Source organism: Osmerus eperlanus, chromosome 10 (genome assembly GCF_963692335.1).
Source record: "Osmerus eperlanus chromosome 10, fOsmEpe2.1, whole genome shotgun sequence".
Classification (NCBI taxonomy): Eukaryota; Metazoa; Chordata; class Actinopteri; order Osmeriformes; family Osmeridae; genus Osmerus; species Osmerus eperlanus.
Genome location: NC_085027.1, coordinates 4,316,504 through 4,339,962, shown reverse-complemented (window position 1 = coordinate 4,339,962; position 23,459 = coordinate 4,316,504). Strand labels below are relative to the sequence as shown.

General features: G+C 40.7%; 4 protein-coding genes across 8 annotated transcripts; 1 reads left to right on the top strand and 3 right to left on the bottom strand.

The window, feature by feature from the left end:
- The first annotated feature begins 175 nt into the window (after window positions 1–175).
- On the top strand, window positions 176–6,333 carry LOC134028293 (aminopeptidase Ey-like). Its single transcript, XM_062471774.1, has 19 exons — window positions 176–832; window positions 1,116–1,258; window positions 1,524–1,663; window positions 1,922–2,048; window positions 2,128–2,282; window positions 2,366–2,479; window positions 2,582–2,725; window positions 2,825–2,890; window positions 3,103–3,168; window positions 3,504–3,609; window positions 3,703–3,836; window positions 3,989–4,044; window positions 4,146–4,293; window positions 4,381–4,472; window positions 4,885–4,995; window positions 5,250–5,417; window positions 5,507–5,647; window positions 5,758–5,839; window positions 5,994–6,333. The coding sequence occupies exons 1-19, from the start codon at window positions 228–230 to the stop codon at window positions 6,156–6,158; spliced, it is 2,763 nt and encodes a 920-aa protein (XP_062327758.1). The 5' UTR covers window positions 176–227; the 3' UTR covers window positions 6,159–6,333.
- Window positions 6,334–6,368: 35 nt separating this feature from the next.
- Window positions 6,369–13,556, bottom strand: LOC134028551 (UDP-glucuronosyltransferase 2A1-like). Its single transcript, XM_062472172.1, has 2 exons — window positions 13,498–13,556; window positions 6,369–8,194 (listed from the first exon to the last, which is right to left on the bottom strand). The coding sequence occupies exon 2, from the start codon at window positions 8,171–8,173 to the stop codon at window positions 6,602–6,604; it is 1,572 nt and encodes a 523-aa protein (XP_062328156.1). The 5' UTR covers window positions 8,174–8,194; window positions 13,498–13,556; the 3' UTR covers window positions 6,369–6,601.
- Window positions 8,862–10,891, bottom strand: LOC134028548 (UDP-glucuronosyltransferase 2C1-like). The gene has a single exon (XM_062472170.1). It carries the CDS (start codon window positions 10,791–10,793, stop codon window positions 9,114–9,116), a length of 1,680 nt encoding a protein of 559 aa, XP_062328154.1. The 5' UTR covers window positions 10,794–10,891; the 3' UTR covers window positions 8,862–9,113.
- Window positions 13,557–15,626: 2,070 nt separating the features above from the next.
- chrna5 (cholinergic receptor, nicotinic, alpha 5) lies at window positions 15,627–22,127 on the bottom strand. 5 transcript variants are annotated; one of them, XR_009931542.1, is made up of 9 exons: window positions 21,573–21,825; window positions 21,201–21,350; window positions 19,208–19,359; window positions 18,627–18,668; window positions 17,998–18,110; window positions 17,651–17,828; window positions 16,823–17,527; window positions 16,327–16,552; window positions 15,627–16,148 (listed from the first exon to the last, which is right to left on the bottom strand). XR_009931542.1 is itself a non-coding variant. In XM_062472191.1 (8 exons), the coding sequence occupies exons 2-8, from the start codon at window positions 21,271–21,273 to the stop codon at window positions 16,394–16,396; spliced, it is 1,422 nt and encodes a 473-aa protein (XP_062328175.1). In that variant the 5' UTR covers window positions 21,274–21,350; window positions 22,005–22,127; the 3' UTR covers window positions 15,627–16,393. The 5 variants fall into 5 exon arrangements, 4 of the variants coding, with proteins under 4 accessions (XP_062328175.1, XP_062328173.1, XP_062328176.1 ...); XM_062472191.1 differs by lacking the exon at window positions 21,573–21,825 and adding an exon at window positions 22,005–22,127 and having other exon boundaries at window positions 15,627–16,552; XM_062472189.1 differs by having other exon boundaries at window positions 15,627–16,552.
- Window positions 22,128–23,459: the final 1,332 nt, after the last annotated feature.

The following is a 23,459-nucleotide window of genomic DNA, read 5'->3' as shown; positions in this document are numbered from 1 at the left end:
GCACTTCATGCTGTGACACATCTCAGGAAACATTGGTATAACAAGTGTAAAGTGCAGGAGATATTTCACTTATCTTGTTCCTCTTTATGACAGCTATTTTGAACTTTTAAATGATCTGAGCCTGTTAGATCAGCTATTAACTCCTGTGGTTCTCCAAAGAGAGCATAAATAAGAAACAGATTCAACTCTCCGGTGCGTTCGTTGTTTGGCTGCCTCTGCTCGCAGCCATGGGGAAAGGATTCTACATTAGCAAGGCGTTGGGAGTCACGTTGATCATATTTGGTGTTGGAGCTGTGGCCACCATCATCGCTTTGTCAGTTGTTTATTCTCAGGAAAAGTCGAACAATGGGGTTGAGCCCACTAATGGGGAGGTTACACCCACCACAACTGCTTCTACCCCCACCACCCCGACAACCCCAAAGGAACCGTGGGACCACTACAGGCTGCCTGTGTCTTTGGCACCCGTCTCCTACAATGTAACCCTGTGGCCACGACTGCAGAAGAATCCAGATGGCCTCTACATCTTCACAGGACATTCGGCTGTGGTATTCAAGTGTGTGAAGGAGACAGACCTGATCCTCATTCACTCTAACAAGCTTAACCTGACCCTGTTTGAAGGACACCATGCCAAACTGACTGGGATAGATGGAGCTACTGCACCCAACTTGATGAAAACCTGGTTGGAGGAGAAGACACAGTACCTTGTAGTTCAGCTTAATAGTAAACTAACCGTTGGAAAGTTTTACGAGCTCTATACCGATTTTGTAGGAGAGTTGTCAGACGATCTGGGAGGATTCTACAGGAGTGAATATTTTGAGGACTCAGTGAAAAAGTAAGCATTGTGTGGCAACTCTTTCACATCTGATTTAATTACACTGAGAACATTATGTCAGGATTACCCAAAGTGATTGTAAGGATAATGGATTTATTGATGAAGGTTTTTAATTTATTGTGTAATAAGTCAAGTAAAACATTCTTAATTTAGGTTACTCTACCAACTTACCGGTAAGGTCAGAAAGCAAGTCTTTGAAATTCAACACTTGTCTTATCTTTCAAGGTCAACTTTAGTTTGAATCAACTCAGTTGTGACAATAGCTTGTTTTTGTTTTGTTAAGAGTTGTAGCCACCACTCAAATGCAGCCAACAGATGCCCGAAAAGCCTTTCCGTGCTTTGATGAGCCTGCGATGAAAGCCATCTTCCACATGACCATTATTCATGCTCATGGAACTGTGGCTCTGGCCAATGCAATGAATTACGGTAAGTGTTCTTCTAGCTTTTTGGACTGTCCCTCTTAGCAATGAACTCTAAATGGACATTTAAAAATACTTGATATTCCTTTCCACATTGTAGTCGTTATCTCTCTCAGTTTACAACAACCACTATCAAAGCTGCATTTAAAAATAAAAAAACAGCTGACAAGCTCAGAATGTTTGTGGTAGTTGAAAGTGCTGTGGGATAGCGAAAATATGCAGGGTATGTGCAACTTCAGTTTTCCCTAACCCTTTTTTCGTTTCTCCTTTAGAACCAATAAACGTTACCATCGGAGACCAGTCTCTCAGCCAAACCAGTTTCGAACCAACAGAGATTATGTCCACCTATTTACTGGCTTTTGTAGTCAGTGACTTCACATTTATCGGAACACCTGAAGGTGCTAAAGTTCTGGTAAATGCATTCCACTCTTCTCGTTTCTTCCTGTTTTAAGTCTAAACGTTTCCATCAGTGATAATTGTTAATGAGCCAAACATTTCTGTTATGTTTCGTCAGCTAAAATGCATTTAGTTCAGGTAAGATCTAGATTAAAGTCACTCTGCCTTTTAAAAATCGAATCAGGGTGAAACATTGTTGTAGTATGCTCTGTACTGCCCTCTAGTGAGCCAAAAAAACAGATGGAGATCCGAGAGCGCTTCTCTTCTCTTCTAGATCAGAATCTGGGCACGCAGAAAAGCCATTGAAGAAGGTCAGGGACTTTACGCTCTTAATAAAACAGGTCCAATCCTGGAGTTCTTTGAAAAATATTATAACTCCAGCTACCCTTTAACCAAATCAGGTAAGACGTTGTGTTCGTTTTTGTTTATTTATTTAAATCATATGTTTATAGGTAAATTAAATTTGACTGTCCTTTGCAGACCAGATTGCTCTGCCTGACTTTAGTGCAGGGGCTATGGAAAACTGGGGCCTCATCACCTACAGAGAAACTGCCCTTTTATACAATCCTACAATGTCCTCCAATGGAGATAAGGAATGGGTGGCCACAGTTATATCCCATGAACTGGCTCACATGGTAAGGTCACATCAGGATCTTCAAGGTAGCTTGTTTATTTAGGACCATGTGCAGTTGTGTAAATTTGAATAATGTATCCACAGTGGTTTGGGAACCTGGTGACCATGAAATGGTGGAACGATTTATGGCTAAATGAAGGATTCGCCTCCTACGTTTCCTATCTCGGAGCTGACTCTGCAGAACCTACATGGAACATTGTGAGCCTTAGTTGCTTCACTTTTACCTGTTGACACATATATAAGCAATAATTGATCGATTTAGCTTGGACATGTGTGTGACTCTTGCCCATTTTTATACAGAAAAATCTCATTGTCCTGAATGAAGTCCATGGTGTGATGGCTGTGGACGCCCTTGCCTCCTCCCATCCACTCTCATCCAAAGAGGAGGATATCATGAGACCTGAGCAAATCAGTGAGCTGTTTGACTCCATTACTTACAGCAAGGTGGAGTCTTGTTTATACTTGGGATCTTTCACATGTTCCAACAAGCAGCTGTTATTCAATAAACAGGACTGAAGCACTTACCATATGCTTTTTCTGCAGGGTGCTGCTGTGCTAAGGATGCTTTCAGATTTCCTAACTGAGACTGTCTTTGCCAAAGGACTTAGTGTGAGTATCACACTGTGATTGGATGAATGGTTAGGAACTGTGATGAAATAAATGTATAAATATATAAATGTATAATAAATGCTCAAAGTCAGTTATCCTCATATTCGGTAAAGTTTTCCAAGGCAGTTTCATTTCACTGGACCATGTTTTGCAGAGACATTTCTTCATTTTCCCTGTCAACACACAATCTAACGTGCAATGATCCTCCACAGACTTACTTGAATGAGTTTAAGTATGGCAACACTGTCTACAAAGATCTTTGGAGGCATCTTCAAATGGTAATTTAAATATCTGTTTAATTACTGCTTCTTGCCATTCATGTTCATGCAAATATGGTGCATAATTCAATAACACGGTTACTTTCAGTCAGAAGAGTCTATCAGTGATCACTCTACATTAATTGCAGTTACTTGAATGGAGATGGTCTGTCCACAACTGAGTTGGGGTCCAGTAGAAAGTGATTCTGGGTAATGTTTCCACTCCTGGTGTCGATATTGACCACAGGAAATCCCATCTGTAGTATCCAGCGGTTCATGATGATCTCCACAGAGTGTGGCAGCTCTAAGCTTTTATTGCTGTCCGCTGCCTGTTAATGTAAGCACTGGTTCAGTAGGATTTATGTATGTTTGTGGATGTCCATAGTTATGAGTGGTTTGTTCCTATAATGTGGATCAAAAACGGTAACAATCAGAAACAGCACTGGCTACTCACAAAAAAAGGTTCGTCTTTTCAAATAAAACCTTCAAAATGAGGAAAAAATCATTTCGTAAAAGGTTTGTAATATAACGGTTTGTGATGTTGGCCTGGAATAGGTACTCACACACCAATGAAAACCACTGGAAATGAGTGGGTGCTGGCCAACACTAACGTGTCTGGGTTCTATAGAGTGAACTACGACTCTGCTAACTGGGAGCGCCTCCTTACTCAGCTGGACACCAACCACCAGGTAACCCCCCCCAAACACACACCTACACCTCCTCTCCCGCTCTCTGTATCTTTTGATCTGTTCATCCAACTGTGACATACCATTAAAGAATATTATGTTTTTCAACTGTAAAAAAATAATTAACGAAAAACCCAATTTTTCTTGCTGTTTAGGAAATTCCTTTGATCAACAGAGCTCAAATTATTGATGATGCTTTTAATCTTGCAAGGTGAGCTCATTACCATTCCATACATTCCATTTCATTTCCAGGTTCATTTTTGAAAGGGACTGTTCTCATTTGTTCTCATTCCTCGTCATTATCCTCTTCAGGGCAAAGATTGTGGAGACCACACTGGCTTTGAGAACTACAAAGTTCCTCCTCAAGGAGAGAGAGTATATGCCTTGGCAGACTACCCGGAGGAACCTGGACTATTTCATCCTCATGTTTGACCGTAGTGAAGTTTATGGACCTATGCAGGTAGATAAACATGACAAAATGACAAATAAATCGTGGACACTTGTGTATGTCCTTTAATCAAATAGAACTGTTTTGTATAACCCTCAGGCTTACATCAAGAAACAAGTCACACCTCTTTTCAACCATTTTAAAAATATCACCACAAACTGGACAAAAATCCCTGACTCTCATACTGACCAGTAAGAGAAACTATCCGTCAGAAGCAAACAGCTTAGAATAACAATGTGTAAAACTTTACATGGAGGTTACATTATCTACGATGCTAAGTAACTACATAGCAATACCTTTAGTGAAAACATTGTTGGTAGTTTGGAATAACTAGGTAATTTAACGTTAACTAAATGTCTACATACTTAAATAGCAGTTCCTATGTTACTATAATGCTGTTACTATAGGTATTGCTGCGTAGTTACATGCCAGTTAATATGACCCTAACGTTAATTATTGTCAAATGCATGACATTTGTTATCGAATTATAAAGACTACATTTTATGTGGCTCAGATAGTAATATAACCGTTGACAAGTGCAAGTGTCTGAACAAAATGTTGACTTGCAACATTCCTTAATTCCTCTACTTCTTACCTCCTCAGGTACAACCAAGTCAATGCCATCTCTATGGCATGCAGTACTGGTGTGGAGGGATGTGCCGAGTTGACCACAGGCTGGTACAAACAATGGATGAACAATCCCTTGAATAACCCGTAAGTTGTGCTTACAGACTTTTCTCCAGCCCACATTGTATACAGAGTGAGAATTATACAATGACAATCGGGGGGGTCAACTTCTTCTCCAGGGCGTGTATCGACTCCCCCGACCTGTTGTTTTTACCTCTTTTGGGGGGGTCCAAGTCTTAATTAGGGGGGGTCAGACCCCTCCAAACCCCCCGTAATTCGCACCCTTATGTGTAAGTGACTCAGAACATGACTGGCACCATCTAAGCATGTGGTTTGTCTAGGATTCCTCCCAACCTGAGATCCACCGTGTACTGTAGTGCCATAGCAGCAGGAGGGGTGGATGAGTGGGACTTTGGCTGGGACATGTACAAGAATGCCACCATAGCCTCAGAGGCGGACAAGCTGATGTCCGCTCTGTCATGTACAAAAGTGCCATGGCTACTGAACAGGTACATGGCTAGACTTTTCATCTTTATAAAAAAAAAACAATTGTGTTTTTGGTGGCGACAAGCATGGCTTTAATGCTGTTTTATTTTAGGTATTTGGAGTATAGCCTGGATCCAGAAAAAATTCGCAAGCAGGATGCTACTTTTACAATTGTTTATATTGCTGGCAATGTTGTCGGGCAGCCCCTGGCCTGGGACTTTGTCAGAGCTAAATGGGACTTTATATTCAATGAGTGAGTGACATTCAGAAAAATTCAAGATTCCTCCTGTGTGCTTATTGTCCATATCATCATTAACAAATTACGTTTCATGTTTTTTATCTCTCTCCTTTCTCTTCTTCTAGCTATGGTGGAGGTGGACTTTCATTTTCAAGGCTTATCGATGGTGTGACCAGACGTTTCTCAAGCGAATTTGATTTAAAACAGGTACATAAAGGTCATTTTGTGGTTTAACTGATTTTACAAAGCGCTTAATTGTTAATATAGTATGGCCATTAAATTTGTGTGCCTGTCAACTGATTGTGTGCTGACAAGAAGTGTCAACCAGGAGTTCTAACACTTTCTCTCTGTTGCAACACAGTTGCAGCAGTTCAAGGACGAAAACATTGAGGGAGGATTTGGTTCAGCCACACTGGCATTGGACCAGGCCCTGGAGAGAACCAGAACTAACAAAGAGTGGGTGACAGAGAACAAGGAGCAGGTGCTTAAGTGGTTCACTGATGAATCTACTTCAGCTGCTTACTAACCGCACTGACTTAAACTAAGATCCAAACTTAAATTATGAACTGACATACTTAATTTGTGGACAATGTTTCATACTTTGACAGTTATATTTCTATTTTATTCCTATTCTATGGAGATGTTGGTTGCATATGAATATGTTTATACATATTATGAATGTAACATTCACCCCAAATTCATTGTATGATTTGTTTTCTCCCAATAAAGTGTTTATATGTAAGATATTAAGTATTTTTTTTATGAAGATGTTTGTTCACTAAAACTAAGCTATCATTTCTATTGACATTTCTGGGAGAATATTTAAAGTAAAATAATTGAACTTTGTTAAAATACTTAATTATGGAAGCATATGAAGACATTTGCCACATAAAGAGTACAAGAAGGTTAACGTGAAGTAATATATAACATTACTTTCTCTGAAACAACCGCTCCAAAGGCAATTCAAGGTTACTCATTTTTATATTTTTGCTTGAAACACATTCTAAAGCAACACCTGATCAGGGCAGCTAAAATCAACAGACTTATTATGAAAGCAGTGAGCAAAAACACAACAACATCAACAGAGTGGTAGGAGAACCAGGGCATTCTGTAGGACTCTGTACGAAGGTGAGCCGCACCTTTGTGTCTCATGACAAACTCAATCCAGAAAATGGCAAGGTCCAAAGGTTCCATTGGCTGGTCCCTGTGCAGCTTGGAGAGTCTCTGCATGTTCATTCTGTAGGAAGGATCATGAATAATGTCCTGAAGGCCCCGGAGGAAGATGTGTCTGTCCATTGTGAAAATGTCAACCACCTTTGCTGCTCCTCTTACTGACATTTTTGAAAGATTATCAGGTTGATCGAACATCAGGGGAAGTCCTAGTATTGGAACTCCATGGTACATGGCCTCTTGAACTCCATTTGTTCCTCCGTGAGCTATAAACACTCTGGTCTTTGGATGTCCTAGAAGATCATTCTGTGGCATCCAGTCCACTAGTAAGGTATTGTTTCCCAGAGTAGCTGGGCTCTCTCCAGTGTGCCTCCAGATCACTTTCTGGGGAAGTTGGGCAAAAGCAGCAGCTATTTCATCAGCAATATCCTGGGGAAGTTCTCCTACTAAGGTCCCCAGAGACATTATAATGACTCCGTGCTCTCCCGAATTCTGAACAAACTCTTCCAGGTCTTGAGGAAGGGGCTTAGCAGGTTTACACTGGAACCCTCCCATGTAGATAACATTAGGCATGGTGGGACGAGGGAAATCAAATACAAAGTCAAGTCTCATGAGCCACAAGTCTGCAGCTTGAAATAATGTGAAATAATCAACATCAGGACCAAAAAAGCGGTGGGCTAATGCTGAATAGTGTGGGCCTATATAAACTGCGACCACCAAGTACGACATGCTGTAACTTAGAACATTCCAAACCCTCTGAAGAAAGCTCATTCTGTCTGTTAACTCTAATCCTGGTAATGGAACATAGGAGAGTGGTGAAGGAGCAATAGCAAAATGACCGTCACCCTGGCAGAGCCACCTCACATTGTAAACAAGGGGTAAACTAAGGTAGTGGGCAAGAAAGACTCCACCCCCCATAGCAGGGTCTGTCAAAACTAAGTCATACTTTTCATCTCGTAGAGATTGCATCAGTTCTTTGTTCTCAAACATGTGGGTGAGCATTCTGCATACAGTTACATGCATTTCAGTGATTTCTTCCATGGTTTTCAGTTCCAGCATAAAACGAGCCCAGGAAGACTTTCCTCCTCGCTGAATCTCAATTAGATTTGACACAAAATGTTTAGAAAAATCCTCATCAAATCCACCTCCGGTGTCAATGGTAATTGAAGTGTAGAGGGGTGACTCTTTGATGTACCAGCTATCCGAAGATCGCACAACTGTAACATTGTGGCCTCTTGATAGCAGTTCTTCAACAATGACTTTCATATTAATCCAGTGACTGCCATCGACTGGGAATATTAAGACTTTCCCTGCATGGGCGCTGGAGAGAAAGAGGAACAGGAGGGTGATGACAAGATGAATGGAATGCATCCGTATATTGTTCAAGCAGTCCTGAGAAGAAAAAAACATGCAGTTCCATGATTAAGGATCAAGACAAGCAGTCATAAATATTATGTAATGAGACACCACTAAGTCTTAAAGAAGAACACACATATTTGGTTATTGAAATTTTGTGATCTGAATTTTACTGCTCGAATTTAAGCACCCTGAATTTCTGAACATTACATTTTTGTATCTGAATTTTTTTTAAACATTTTAATAAATTAATATTTGTATTTTAAAGAGGTGAATTCAAAACCAACACATTTGTGGTGTTTAAATTTCAATATTAAGTATTCAATGCCTTTTAACCCATTAATTCAAAACATTATGTAACTGATTTGCTTTCATATCTGTCTACTAATGTTTAAAATGTTGTGTGCATCCTGTATTATTTCTTCTGCAAACTACTGCCTGCTTACAAGTATATTACATTGCCATTAATATACATAGTCACATTCCTTCTCTGTTATAAGATCTTTTAACATATACATCTGGAACCTGTGGGAAATTTATGAACACTGACTAGGCAGAAACGTTAAAGTTTGTTTGGGGAAGATTGACAGCTATGTGTTCTTTGTAAACAATTATAAGGGATGCATGAGAACAGAATCACTGTGACACAGGTGACAGGTCAGTCCTTTGTTCAAAATAGTTTAATGAATGATTAACAAGCCCCTTTGATAGTGCACTTAACTATGTCAAATGATTGCAGTATGAGCCTAATATGAATCTAAGGCACAGATATCAATATGTGATTACAGATGACAACAGATGTGATGTGGCACATTTTAAGTTTAAATGTGTCTGATTATAAATAACATACAGAAATACAGAATACTAAATAATCTACACTGTGCCCTAAATTGTGCTCAATTGAAGGATTTATAGGAAGATATCTGAACATATGCCAAAATGTTTTCCTTTTAAATCACTCATCTTTAACTTTAGTTTTATAACAAGTCCTACAACATACATATCTAATAACAACTATAAAAGACAGCAGAATAAGGAGCAAAATGGCTAGTAAAAACACAACTACATCAACAGAGTGGTAGGAGTACCAGGGCATTCTGTAGGACTCTGTACGAAGGTGAGCCGCACCTTTGTGTCTCATGACAAACTCAATCCAGAAGAGAGCCCTGTCCAGTGGCTTCATAGGCTGGTCCCTGTGCAGCCTGGAGAGTCTCTGCATGTTCACCCTGTAGGAAGGCTCATTCAGCACTTCCTTTAAAGTTTCCCCAAACACATCCCTATCTAGTCTGGCAATATCAACAACTTTTGCAACACCCTTCAGTTTCATCCTTGACATGTTGTCTGGTTGGTCAAACATAAGAGGTAGGCCTAACATAGGAACACCATGGTATATAGCCTCAAGAATACCATTGGTTCCTCCGTGAGCTACAAACACTCTGGTCTTTGGATGTCCTAGAAGATCATTCTGTGGCATCCAGTCCACTAGTAAGGTATTGTTGCCCAGAGTAGCTGGCCTCTCTCCAGTGTGCCTCCAGATCACTTTCTGGGGAAGTTGGGCAAAAGCAGCAGCTATTTCATCAGCAAGATCCTGGGGAAGTTCTCCTACTAAGGTCCCCAGAGACATTATAATGACTCCGTGCTCTCCCGAACTCTGAACAAACTCTTCCAGGTCTTGAGGAAGGGGCTTAGCAGGTTTACACTGGAACCCTCCCATGTAGATAACATTAGGCATGGTGGGACGAGGGAACTCAAACACAAAGTCAACTCTCATCAGCCATAGGTCAGCAGCTTGAAACAGTGAGAAGTAGTCTATGTCCAGACCAAAGTATCGATGAACCAGTGCTGAATAATGAGGACCCACTATCTGTCTGTAAAGATGAAGCCTCATGACATAAACGAGCAGGTTTCGGACCCTCTGGATGAATGTCATTTTATCTGACAGCTCACCAATAGGAAATGGAACATAGGACAGTGGAGAGGGTGCAATTGCAAAATGAGCTTCACCATGTACAGTCCATCGAACATTAAAAACAAGAGGCACATTTAAATAGTGCGCAAGCACAACACCTCCCCCGTTGGCAGGGTCAGTAAGAACCAAGTCATATTTGCTGTTTTTAATGGACTGCATCAGATCTTCACTCTCAAATATATGGGTAACCATTTCGCATACTTTACGGTGCATATTTGAAAACTGGTCCTTCAGCTCCATGTCCAGACTGAAGCGAGTCCAAGCTGATTCACCTTGTCTCTGTATCTGCACGAGTCTAGAAACAAACAAACTGAAAAACTCCTCTTCACTTCCCCCTGCAATATCGATAGTAATTGCACGATAGTAAGGAGAGTCTTCCTTAATATACCAGCTTTCTGAAGCTCGAATTACTGAAATGCTGTGGCCTCTTGAGTGTAGCTCCTCAACCAGGATCCTCATGTTTACCCAGTGGCTGCCATCATGGGGAAACACTAAAACCTTCCCAGCACCCACAGCTTGCGCAAAGACAATCAAAAGAATCAGCTTGGAGGCGGCTATCAAAACCATATTCAAAATGTTCTTCAGCATACTCAATGGATGTTTTGTTCGAAAGCTGGAGAAAAAAAAGTGACAGTTTGAAAGCTGTTTCGGATGTGTTTCACACATATGTATTTCCTGGTTACACCTATTACCTCCCACAGCAATTTTTGGATTTCCTGTTCTTTGTACTGTGTTACAAACATGACCAACAAGTCTGAAGAAAAACAATCCATTAAATATATATTTAAACATCTAATTTCCACTGTTTCAACTTTGCGGTCACATCTTTTGTTGCAGTTCAAAGAATATTAAAGTAAAATAAGACCTATCCCTTTTACAAATATAATTATCGGACAAATAGTGTTATGTATTAAATGGCACGCAGCAGATTACATCACCACATCTTTTGGCAATGACCGATTTAAATTGTTCCTTGACATTTAGATTTTAATATTTTATTAAATTATGGTTTTGTAGTTTAAATAACATTCGGGACAAATAAAAGATAATTTGGGATAATTGGGCAAAACTGCTTAATCTGACGAGATGCGACGCAGATTACTTTTTCCCTTTCAGGATAATTGATCTATTCTAGATGATAACAATTAAATGACAAATTCTAAATTAAAATACAATTTACAAAAAGTAAAATTGCAATATTTCATTCAGGTGACTCTGATCTGACTTTACTTTTTGTCCAGTGTATGTTAACCGGTATATATATTTTACTATGCACATTACGCTCAATATAAAAAATGAAACAACAGCTAGTAAAAACACAACAGCTAATAAGAACATCAACAGTGGTAGGAGTACCAGGGCATTCTGTAGGACTCTGTTCGGAGGTGAGATGCACCTTTGTGTCTCATGACAAACTCAATCCAGAAGAGAGCTCTGTCCATGGGTTTCATAGGCTAAACGTTTTAAAGTGGCAATATCTAAAATCTTTGCTGCTCCTCTCTCTTTCAAACGAAGCAGGTTCATGTATTTTGCTAGAATTGTACCCCCACCCCAGCAGGGATCTGTGATTAGGGTGACCAGACGTCCTCTTTTACCCGTACATGTCCTCTTCTAGAGACCTAAGAAATGCGTCCGCGTCAGGGATTCCAAAATTGTCCGGGATTTTGCCTCGTCGGATATTTGTGTTTCTCTGGGTCTTTCACAAACTATTACGCCCCCCGAGGCTCACTCACTATGTGCTTCAACATGCCAAGCATTTCTAGTATTGACATGCAAAAGCTTATCTGGTTAGTTAATCTTCTTTGCGTTTCAACAATTTGGTATGTAATTGTTTCCTTATCCAAGCTTTTCTCAGTAGGATTGGTAATTGAGTTGTTTACCAAAGGCTCAAAATGATCGTATTTGGAGAATAATTATCGTGTATCTGTCAACACTGAGAAGGCAGTCGACCAATGACAGTTCTTTATACACTCAGAGCTCTAGCAAGAAGGTGGAATGTAAGGCAGGGCTGCCAACTTTTCCAAAAACCTTGGCGTGAGATTTGGTAGCAAATAGTAGTAGAAATGCGTGTGTCACACGGCGAAACCGTGAGAGTTGGCAGCTCTGGTAAGGGGAGATTCCCTTTCTTTCCAAACTTGTAAGGGTGTAATAACTAGTTTGTGAAAGACCCAGAGAAACACAAATATCCGACAAGGCAAAATCCCGGACGATTTTGGAATCCCTGCCGGACGCATTTTTTAGGTCTCGAAAAGAGGACATGTCCGAGTAAAAGAGGACATGTCCGGGTAAAAGAGGACGTCTGGTCACCCTAAATTATATGAAACGCTGCTCTGCTGCAACAGCGAATGTCGATATATACGAAGACACCCTTTGGTCATACAGGGCAAGGCCGTAGCCATGGAGTCAACATTGGGGGGGGGGGGACGAATTACATTTGTTACGATAATTTCGGACAGCGTGGGTGGTTGCTTGTCGTAGCGTAGCACATTTATATTTTTATTTATATTTTTTAAATCAATATATTGGGGGGACGGGGGACGGGGGGGACGACGACGACAGGGGACATTTTGACCAGATTTGAATATATTATTTGTAACTGCCAGAGAGTTTTTGTGTTTAACCCTTAATTAACACATTTTCTTGATTATTTATTTTATGCATACTGTTGAGGTAATGTACATTCGCCCATTATTACTGTCGTTATGTTATTACTGAATGCAAGTGTAGGAATTGGAATGTGTTGCACTGGGGAATTGAATTAGTGACACACACTTGACCAAGCAGGTGGCAGCCACGGCACTCCTGTGTAGCATGCTCATACAGCATCAGCATCATTAGTGCTCATTGATAGTTTAAGATTAAGGTTAAAAGAAAGCTAAAAAAATGACAACACGTTTCACCTTCCCTTTGGTTGTGCGGCCAATGAGGTATGTGTATATGTCATTTCAATTTACATTACGTTTAGCTAGCTATATGTTTCTTTGTGTAGTGTGTAAATTCACATGTTTTGTCTTTTTAGTTCTCACGGCAAAGCAAGACCTTGTGTGTTGTACTGTACATACAATAAATTGCCAGTAAAAAGAATTCTCAAGTTGTCATTGAACCGGAGGGAGCTACATTATTATTACTGCCTTGATACAGGGTCATTCAATTTGTCAGATTGCACTAAATGTAGCAAGCCGCCGTGATACAGTAGGCTACAGTGTGTTTTTAATGATGCAGTTTAAAAAAAGTTTGTAATGTTGACAGACTTGCAAAAGTGGTATCTAAAAGTAGGCTAGACATTGCATGACAGTATATTATTATTATTAATAATATTATAAGTACATAAAGACATACAAAATGTAGACAGGCTATTTTGTCTACTTACTTACTGCACGATGCCTCAGAAAGCGTGGGGAAAAACGTGTGTGTAACCTCACACAAAAAAAAAACTGAAGGTGGTAGTAGCCTCCAATAAGTATACTTTTAAAGCTCGTTCATTTAAGTTAACGCGACTCACAGGTTTTATGTAGGCTAGATTAATCCTAGAAGTAAACTAGATAGGACTGAGGGTGTAAAGGACAAATTTTTTAAAAACCGGTTATGCAGCCGTTAAATATTTCTCTGTAAAAAGTGGGAGGGCACAGTTCGGCCTTTATCAAATAATGGATAATGAAACCCATGTCCCTGTACAAGGTCTACATGCTACTAGACATGCATCTACATTTTATTGCCACAGGGAAACTTCGGATTTCAGCCTTCTCTCAAACAGTCTAATGTTGGACTGAGTATAGGATTACCGTACTTAATGCATGCATTTGGTAATTTAACAGGATTGTACAGTGAAATATCAACCCTCTGTTTCCATTTATAATGCAGCTGGGAAGCAGATCTGGTTAACTTATTGCCTGAATGTAAAGGGTGTTGCGAGAAACTTTAACTTTAAGACTTTATGTATGTTAATGTGTAGGCTAGCCCTTAACTGATCTGTTTCCTGTAGGTTTGTGGGCCTGAGAGATAATGGACCTTTATAGGAATACAATCCTCACTAGTAGAGTGGAGCCTCACTAGTTGGAACCACTTGGTAGTTAATCAACATATTTGTAACCAAAAACCAAATCCTTGAAATATAATTTCTTTGTCTGTTCTTTGTCCATCCTTGTGAGCATGGGCAGGTCATTTGGCAGAGAACTAATATTACACCATTGCTGTCAACCTTCTCTGCATACCTGACTAAACTTGGAATGATCTTACCATTGCATCCTGTAAAACTTGATCTTTATTGAACCATAGTGGTCTAATCGTTACAGAAGGTGTATACATTGACTTGGAATGAATTCAGATACATTACAATATATCAGTACACCTAAGGCATACATTTACTGTAGGTATTTATGGTTTTACTACAAATTAGCTTGGTTACTGTGCATTTAGTATTGACCTAGTTCATCGTTTTTTTCATTTTGCTTGTAAAATATTTCTTCAAAATACACAGTCAATTTCTGCAAAAAAAGAAGCAATAATGCAAAAGCCAAACAACATCTGATACCGAAAATTATAACAGAAAATTATAATTATAATCTGTCAACATTATAGTTCACAGAAACATATTACTCTGTTAAAAATGTATAGAGTTTTCAAAGTTCAGTGATCAGTGTTGTAAATTTGGTAGGGAGAGCACCCTTAACTAAAATGTTGCAGGTTCAGATCCCTCAGAAAAGTGTCTGCTAAATGTATACATTATTGATAAGAAACAGATTTAAGTACATTATTGTTGACATTTATTCTATTTTTCTTTTAATACATTTCTTAAAACTGAAATATCTGACCAGTGCAACAGGAAGGAAAATTAGCAGTAACATTAAAGTCAACAAGAACACAACAACATCAACAGAGTGGTAGGAGTACCAGGGCATTTTGTAGGAGTCTGTACGGAGGTGAGCCACACCTTTGTGTCTCATGACAAACTCAATCCAGAAGAGAGCCCTGTCCAGTGGTTTCATAGGATTGATTTCTGATCACAAATATAAACTGCTTATCACAAGAGTTGAGTTACTTACGCGTGAATATTTCATGGATGTCAAAGGATCCCAAACTCAGAAGTGCTGTTTGCTTTTGTGTTGGTTTTGTTCTTATCTCACCACAGGTCATAGTCCATTTGGTCAATGGAACAGTTTAAAAAAAATTTTTAACCTAAATATTGTATTGACTAAGTCAAAAAAGGCTTTCTGTGATCAGTTATTATGTTAATCAGGATGATAAGAAAAATGAAATTAAGATATGTTGACTCTTATAAATATTAGAATAGTTTAAAGAGTTAACACTAACTGCCAACATACCAATACCCCCTTGAACCAAAGGCAGGAGATTGTTTACCCCTCATAAACACCTGGATAAAAATGATGGCGGTTCCAAGTATAAATTATAGTAATTTATTTTCTTATTATCCTACACTCCCCCATAATTTACGATATCTGTGTGAAAGAATTTGATAGAATAAAAAATGTCCAAAGCATATTGTTCCTACAATTTATCATGAAATTCAAAATAGACAAGAAAAATCATCATATTACTTTCATTCATACATAGCGTACCTGCATCCTACACATCTACATTGGCCATGGCTGTAGAAACTGCAAGCACAGTACATAACATACAGTATAGCACATATTTTGTTTATGTCTATCAACATATCTGTATTACACCAACCAAACCTCAGATATCAGAATTTTCAGAGCTGAAAATGTAATTAATTATATGAGACTATATTATGAGCCAACAAAGCTGGTTGTGTATAGGATTGACATTGTAAGAATGGCACTTTGTATCTTTGGCCCAATTTAAGTCTTGCTTCCCACCAGAATGAGTAACTTTGAAATGAACAATGAACAGAATGAAAAGCATTAGTTACTGCTAACTGACTGAGACATGAGTCATAGGAGGTTAACTGATCACAAGAGAGTATATTACATATACACTTACTATTCTTCAAATCTGACACCTCACTGTAATTAGGATTGACGTAGACAGTACAGTAGCCTATTGGAGAATAAAAAAAATTAAAACAAGGTAAAAGTAGTACAAAATTGTTAATGCTCATACAATTATACACGGCATCATTTTTGTTTCTATATACATCCATTAGGAATCATGAATGCGGCTCTCCTAAACTCCAGTTCAGTGAAATTCAATGAAAAATTATAAAGTGAGGTTTCACCTTCATATCAGCATTCTGAGTAGAACCATAGTGCAGTTTGCTCAAATATGTTGGTTTATGTGAGACCTTAGCTATTTCCTCCAGTGTGGTCGGGGACAATGATACTGGCCCACTTGTAGATGACCGGGATGAAAAGCAGAGCCGAGCCAAGGACTGACACCAGCAGAAAGGTCCACAGGAACACCCTGTCGAGAACTTGTGCCACAAACTTCCAGTCCTGTACCACCTGCATAAAAAGTCAAACATATGTTTTGAATTGTGTTACCCTGTATCTGAGTTCATACTCAAGAGTATCAAGACTTGCAATTACATTTGTTGATCTGAAGATGGAGTCAAGTTCAGTATATGTCAGCTCAAAGACAGAAAACAATCATGGACATTTTGTTATGCAACAAAGAGAAAATGCTATTGATTTTTGAAAAATGAAAAACGGAGTTGTTACCAGAATATAAATGTGGAGACATTTGATTTATCTAATGTCAGCAAAGCGCCTCACCTCTCTGACCTGGTTCTCCTTGACCACATGCATGGTGATATAACGAATAGAGTCCAGCGCTGCCTGCAGGTTATTCCTCGAGGTCAGTGGATGGTTGTTGTCTAGGTTGGTGTCCATCACCCCGACCCCTACCACTCTTCCTCCTATCAGTCCCCCTCTAGCAGCCCCAGGGCAGGCATAGCGGTCCACGTGGCTACGCATGCATAGCAGCTTGGGCAGCCGATGCAGAAAAATGCGACGCACCCAGGGCGCCATGCCGTGGTGGGTGGAGGGGGAGCGGTGGTGGATGTTGATGGCGAAGACGGTGATGACAATGGAGAGGGTGACGAAGATCATGGTGAAGACCAGGTACTCTCCGATGAGGGGAATCACCTTCGAGGAGGAGGGGATGATCTCTTCGATGACCAGCAGGAAAACAGTGAGGGAGACCAGCACAGAGGTGCAGAGGGAGATCTTCTCCCCGCCGTTGGAGGGTAGGTAGAAGACCAGGATGGTGAGGAAGGACAGGCCAATGCAGGGGATAATGAGGAAGAGGGTGTAGAAGAGTGGCATTCTGCGGATGATGAAGGAGTACGTGATGAAAGGGTAGGAGCAGCTGTCGTCTGTCCTAAAACTACGACTGCCGGTGGCTTTCACAATCTCCCATTCGCCATTGTCAAAGTAGTCCCGCTTGTCCACATGGAAGTCCTCCAGGAGGATGTCCACCTAGGATCATCAAGGATAAACCTAATCATAAATATTTCTACTTCAAATATGTAATAGTAAATAAACAATGATTATCAGTCAATAATTGTGCAGTGTCGATCTAGTCAGTACAGTGTCTCACACCTGAGAGCCATCGTAGGTCCAAGAGCCAAACTTCATGGAGCAGTTCTGGAGGTCAAAGGGGAAAAAGGTGACGTCTATGGTACAGGCTGACTTGTAATTGGCCGGTGGTGTCCATACAATGGTTCCATCATATCTGACCACAGCCTTGGTAACAGTGCCTTCAAAACGACCATCTGCACTGCAAGAGGAAACAAAACAATACATGTTACATACATGTATTAATCCATATCAAAACCCTTAATAATTAGATTTTTGATTTGGTAGTGTTCATCATCGATAACATTAAGATGCAGCAGCACCAGATATCTGTTTATGCTGATCAATGAAAACCTTTTGTTGTCACTCACTTGTCATAGAGTACAATGTCAGGGATCCAGATAGAGTTGGAGGGAACTCGGATGCTTGTGATGCCCATGTAGTCTTCAGGCTTCCAGCGTAGCTTCATGTCCACCCACTCCTGGACACAGAAAAAGGTACCAACCAGCTCCTTTAGTTTTCAATGTCCACTTTGTTATTTGACATGAGAGCATTTGACAGGAGTCCCGTGTGAAAAAGAGATCGAGTAGCCTTAATCATTTTCACATAGATTTAAAATTCTGACACAGTTGCTGTATAGAGGGAGAGAACAGAGGCCCCACACCCTCATTGCTTTGCCCTTTAACAGGCCAGCTGTGATGGATAGATGTGGCTATGGTTGCTGCTGGTCCTCTCTCTCTCTCTCTCTCTCTCTTGCCTCATTTGCATGGTGCTGTTTGTCACTGTGGCAGGCAACATGTACCCTGCAGACCTGTGGGCAGGTGATTTAAAGGCTGTGAGCATCCTTTAAAATACCAGCTAGTAGAGTAGGGCCTGAGTGGATTGGGACTAAATGGTGTGTTGCCTCGACTAATAACTGGACTCAATGCCCTGCTTCTGTATGTGGTGTAGTAAAATCTGTTTGGCTTGTGTTCTAACCATGTGGCATAATACTTTCCTGTTTCATCCACACATTGGTTGTCATCAGCTGGTTCTTTTCATCCTGTGTGGTAAAGCAAACACACTGTCATGCCAATGCCAAGTTCGAATAAACAGGAACATGAACATTTGTTTTGGACCATCAGCTCAATAAGCTTTAGATCTCTTATTGAGAGACTTGTTGCTCTTGTTGGTTAGTTGTAGGCCTAACTGATTTTAAATGATTGTACTCGCTGTGAAATATATTATTGTTGCTTGCTTTTTACAGGTACACTCTTGCACTTTTGAGGTTCATGTTGTTTAATTGTAACTTGTTTAACTACATGCTCTTATGGTTCTTGCCTTTGGCTCTTATTTGGTTTTTCACAATGTATGCTTCATGTTTTGGCTACCCGCAATGTTTGGAGCTATCTCGTTGTTATGATCAGTGACCTATGCACTTTTGTAAAGCTCTCTCTTGGATGTCGCTTTGGATAAAAGCGTCTGATAAATGAATAAATGTAAATGTAAATAATTGTATGTGGAGTATGCTGCATGTTTAGCACATAAGCCACACCACTGTAGCCTATACCTGTATGACATTCGTCCTCTGTCTGCACTCACCACATCTACTAGCTGGGAGATTGCTAGTCCAAATTTGACCCGCACCGTTCCATTGAGGTATTCCACTGGTCTCACCCATTTCTGATAGTTTCTGAAGAGGTGCTTGAACAACTTGTCTTCAGTCTTGGCATAAGAAGACAACTTTGGGATTCCTTAAGTAGATTGGAAACCAGAAAGAGAACACTTGGATTTTTTTTATAAGACCATCAATCTCTCAACAAAACATGATGCAAATCAATCAACCTATACTTCTCAGGTGTGCCAACTGAAAAAAGCTGAACATTTTATTTTAATGTTTGATAACCGTTTTCAGTTTCGCTGGATGGAATTTTCGTATTTTGTAAGACTTTATTTGCTGAGGAGTGTTGAATGTCTGTATCACGCAAGCATGGCTATCAATACACTGTGGGAAGTATTGATTCATCCTCCAGCATAATTTGAGTAATTAAATCTATCACCTGGCTGCCATTCAGCTCTATTAAACTTCTGTGTTCTCACATATGAGAGCTTGCTGCTATCGATTTAATAAGGCTCACTTGCCGTTCAGCCTACCCTATTCAACGACTCAATCACAAAGTTGGCAGAATAATCGTTGACAGTAGGCCTACTGTTATTTGTTTGGGATTTCAACAAGTGTCAAGCAGATAGTGTTTGGTTATGTGACTACCAGTCTTTACAAGGCTGATTCCTGTTAGATATTTTGATTGGTCCCTTGCTGTAAACCCTATTGGTCCCTCTAACCTTCTAACTGAATTTGCCTCTTAGAGTTTCCACTCAAAGGGGAGCCTAATGAGGTTTACTTTTCATAACTACATCACAGATGGACCTGATCTAGTGGCACACGTGATTCATGTGTCTGTCAGTGGAGGGGTTCAGTGTATTTTAAGGGCTCTGTCACATGCTCCATATATTAGGTACAGTATTTCCTGTATTGTGTGATAAGGGCTCTAAAGGGCTTGGATGAGAGAACTATTGTGGGAAGTCTTTTTTATTGTGAGAAAGCAGTAAGGGTGAATCTTTTGTCCTCGTGTGTCAAGGACATTACCCCCCCACCCCAGGGGTGGGTTTAGAGAGAGACTGCTGGTACACCTTTACCATTACATCATTTAGTCTTCAGTATGCTAGATATCTGCTGACAGAGAATCGCTCTGGCCAGCCTTTACAAATGCATGGCAAACTACCTATAAGAAGAGCAGGGTTTGTTTAAAAGATTTGACAGAGAATCGCTGCATCTTTGCTAAAGCAGGTTTGCAGCTCATTGGAGATGAGGAGAAATGTAGATTGCATTGTACGGTGTCGCAAAATTTCTTGCAGCCTCACCCTAAATGATCGCCTCATAAGATGTTTATGAGTGTTTTTTTAAATGGGAGTCGTCAATTCTCATAGGGGGTGATAGAGTCTGAGCAGGGCTGACCACAGCAGACGACCCAGTCATCTTCTCAGGATTGGGATCAATATGAATGTCCGTGCACCAATAGCCCCGACAACAGCAGATTTATCATCCTCACACCTTCTCTCCCACGCTGAGCTGCTGTGGAACCTGCACAAAGTACTGCTGACTTACCTCCTCTCGTTCATTTTTTATTTCAACTTTGGTGTAAATCGAGGGAATACAGCATTCTCCATTTAGAGTATGTCCCAATTACGTTAACTGCTCACGGCACACAGGGGGTATAAGCTAGAGTGATGCAGTATTGGTCTCAGTAAATATATGAATATGCATAAATTGGTCACTCTCAATTGATCAGGCTTATCATTAACTATCTGTGGTCCCACTATCACATCCTAACTATAACATCCTCCAGACCGTCACCCCCCCTCCCTCCCCCCGTGCCCTGCCTCAACCCATCTCCTCATCTGTCTAGGTAGATCGAAGCTAGATTGACCACACTCATTCAGAGTGTGACAGCGTCCCCCGAAGCAAGGGATGAAGGTGGTCTTGGTTATCCTCTGTGGCTCCAGGGGGGAGGACCACCTGCTGCATAGGACTTACCCAGTGTGTGGCAGAGGTGGGAACAGCACAGCAAGAGAGTGAGCGTGGTGGCAGCCTCCCCTGCCCTCTGCATGGTATCAGAGCTGGCACCCGATCCACACAGCCATGGGGCACACCCTCAGGCAGACAGAACCATCACAGAGCTCCAGCCTCAAACAGACACAAAGCAAAGCATCCACACTGAGGTAGAATTCCCTTTCTGGACTCGTACACAAAGACTGACAGTCTTTTTTCGTGCAAACATGCATGGTTAAGCTTACTCCACACAACACATTATTTACACATTTTTCTCAGCTATGGATGTAGGCTTACTCCGATAAATACTGTATTATTTAACCTAAAATACAAGCATGCCCACAGCCCTCACCTCACCTTACTGAGAACGCACAAACAAAATCCAAATGTAAACATGCTGAACACAGCCCTGTTCTTTGTCTTTCCTTTTTGTGAGCAACAGTATTGAATCTAACCTGTCTAGAGCATGTGGATAAAGTCTGTATTCTCAGGCAGGCAGACAGCGGTATTCCTCCATTCCACGCAGGTCCGCTCGCCTACCTCAGCCAGACAGACGCTGCTTGATTCCCTGCTCTAAATGAGCGGCAGGCAGCACACACTCTCCTCCTCCTCCTCCTCCTCCCTACATGTTCTCCATTCTCCTCCTCCCTCCACCTTCTCCTTTCTTCTCAGCCACCCCCCCCCCCCATACACACACACACACACTCCCTGGAGAGTCTGATCACTAATCACCATCAAAATGCTCCCCAACTCCCAGCACCCAGTCTCGCCACAGCCCAGAGAACACACCGATAATGAGCCCCTTCCACAGCAATCCTCCCGCCACTGTCTACAGTACTGGGCTGTCGTCACTCCCTATTGTCCTCCATTGCTATTCCCAGCCAGTCGTAAGACAGAACGCTGCCTCACCACTACTGCTCCTCACCACTGCCTCACCACTGCTGCTAGACAGTAGATACAGGTGTGTGGTATATGGTACATTTTTACTGTGGCAACACAGCATATGTGCATTTAACTGTTGCGGAAATGATCTCTCTTGTTTATGGTGGCAATACCTTCTGAACCTCTAGAATTGGAGACATCTCTGTGAAGAAAAAATCAATCTCTCCTGTCTGATCCCTGGATCAGGGGTATTTGTGTGGGGACATGGTAATATGGTACTAACAGACACCCAATCCATCTCCCTCCCTCCCTTATTCCCTCCCTCCCTCTCTCCTCCTTCCATCCTTCTCCTGGGCACAGCATCTCCCCAGGGTAAGATGACTGTGACTGTTCATCCATTGCTCCGACCATCCAAGCAGCCTGAGACGTTAGCCTACTGCGCAGTGAATGTAGCCACCACATCTCTCCTTCCTTTGTTCTTTCATGTTGTACACCGGTGTATGCCTCAGAGGCACAAAAAGCTATAAATAAAAAAACCTCAACACATTTTTAATGACTTTTCTTTTCAGGGCACACGTGGGAAGTTTTCTTAAAGATGAATGGTTTAATCACTCCCAACTGTCTCAACATATGTCAGTCTAATTTATTGAGGCTTTGAAATGTGACGGATACAAATTTTGAAGAACGATGTACAATTACATGTTTGCAGAGATGTTTAGCTCTGTAAATATCGTATAGAACAAAGACAAACAGTGAAAAAGAAGGTGAAAAAGAAGGCGAGTTCAAGTTAAAGGTATAAGCTTATTAGCATCACAGTATGTCAAACTGCACAATGGTATACATTTTGTGTCAAAACACTTTGCTGCAGATTGCTTCTTGCATTGTTTCTTTTTCTGCTATCAACTTCCGGAAAACGTTTCAACACTGCTTGCTTCATGGTTCTGAGGGGAAAATTTGATGATGATAGATAGAACATTTTTTGAAAGAACAAACTACATTGGTGTATTTATAGTGCATGTGTGCACAAAACTGTGTCTCTGCTAACGTAGGTATTTCTATCTAGGGTTTGAGGTTAGCGTCGTAACTGCGTAAAAGAGTCGATGGTTACATCTTGTCAAGTAATTCTAAGTATTACAGAAGAAATAGACACAGTGAGAAAAACATGCCTAACAAAGCCTACCTTTGAAATGCTGAAGATCATCCTCTTGTCCAGAACAGATACTACAAAATAAGTATTCAAAATTAGGCAAATGAAGGCATAGACATAAAATACAAGTCTCACCTTAGACCTGAACAACTACAAGTTCTCCAGTTGAGATCACGCTACTAACTAGGGAGTCAGGTGGCTGAGCGGTTAGGGAA

Coding starts and splice junctions, on each gene's coding strand:
- LOC134028551 (XM_062472172.1), bottom strand. CDS start 8,173: ATGCATTCCATTCATCTTGTCATCACCCTCCTGTTCCTCTTTCTCTCC.
- chrna5 (XM_062472191.1), bottom strand. CDS start 21,273: ATGCAGAGGGCAGGGGAGGCTGCCACCACGCTCACTCTCTTGCTGTGC. Junction 18,111..18,626: donor CAACCAATGTGTGGATGAAA/CAGGAAAGTATT, acceptor TTTTTCTGTGTC/CAGGAGTGGGTGGACATGAA. Junction 17,829..17,997: donor GACATTGTACTCTATGACAA/GTGAGTGACAAC, acceptor TTCCTCTTGCAG/TGCAGATGGTCGTTTTGAAG.
- LOC134028548 (XM_062472170.1), bottom strand. CDS start 10,793: ATGTGTGAAACACATCCGAAACAGCTTTCAAACTGTCACTTTTTTTTC.
- LOC134028293 (XM_062471774.1), top strand. CDS start 228: ATGGGGAAAGGATTCTACATTAGCAAGGCGTTGGGAGTCACGTTGATC. Junction 1,664..1,921: donor CTGAAGGTGCTAAAGTTCTG/GTAAATGCATTC, acceptor CTTCTCTTCTAG/ATCAGAATCTGGGCACGCAG. Junction 2,726..2,824: donor ACTCCATTACTTACAGCAAG/GTGGAGTCTTGT, acceptor CTTTTTCTGCAG/GGTGCTGCTGTGCTAAGGAT.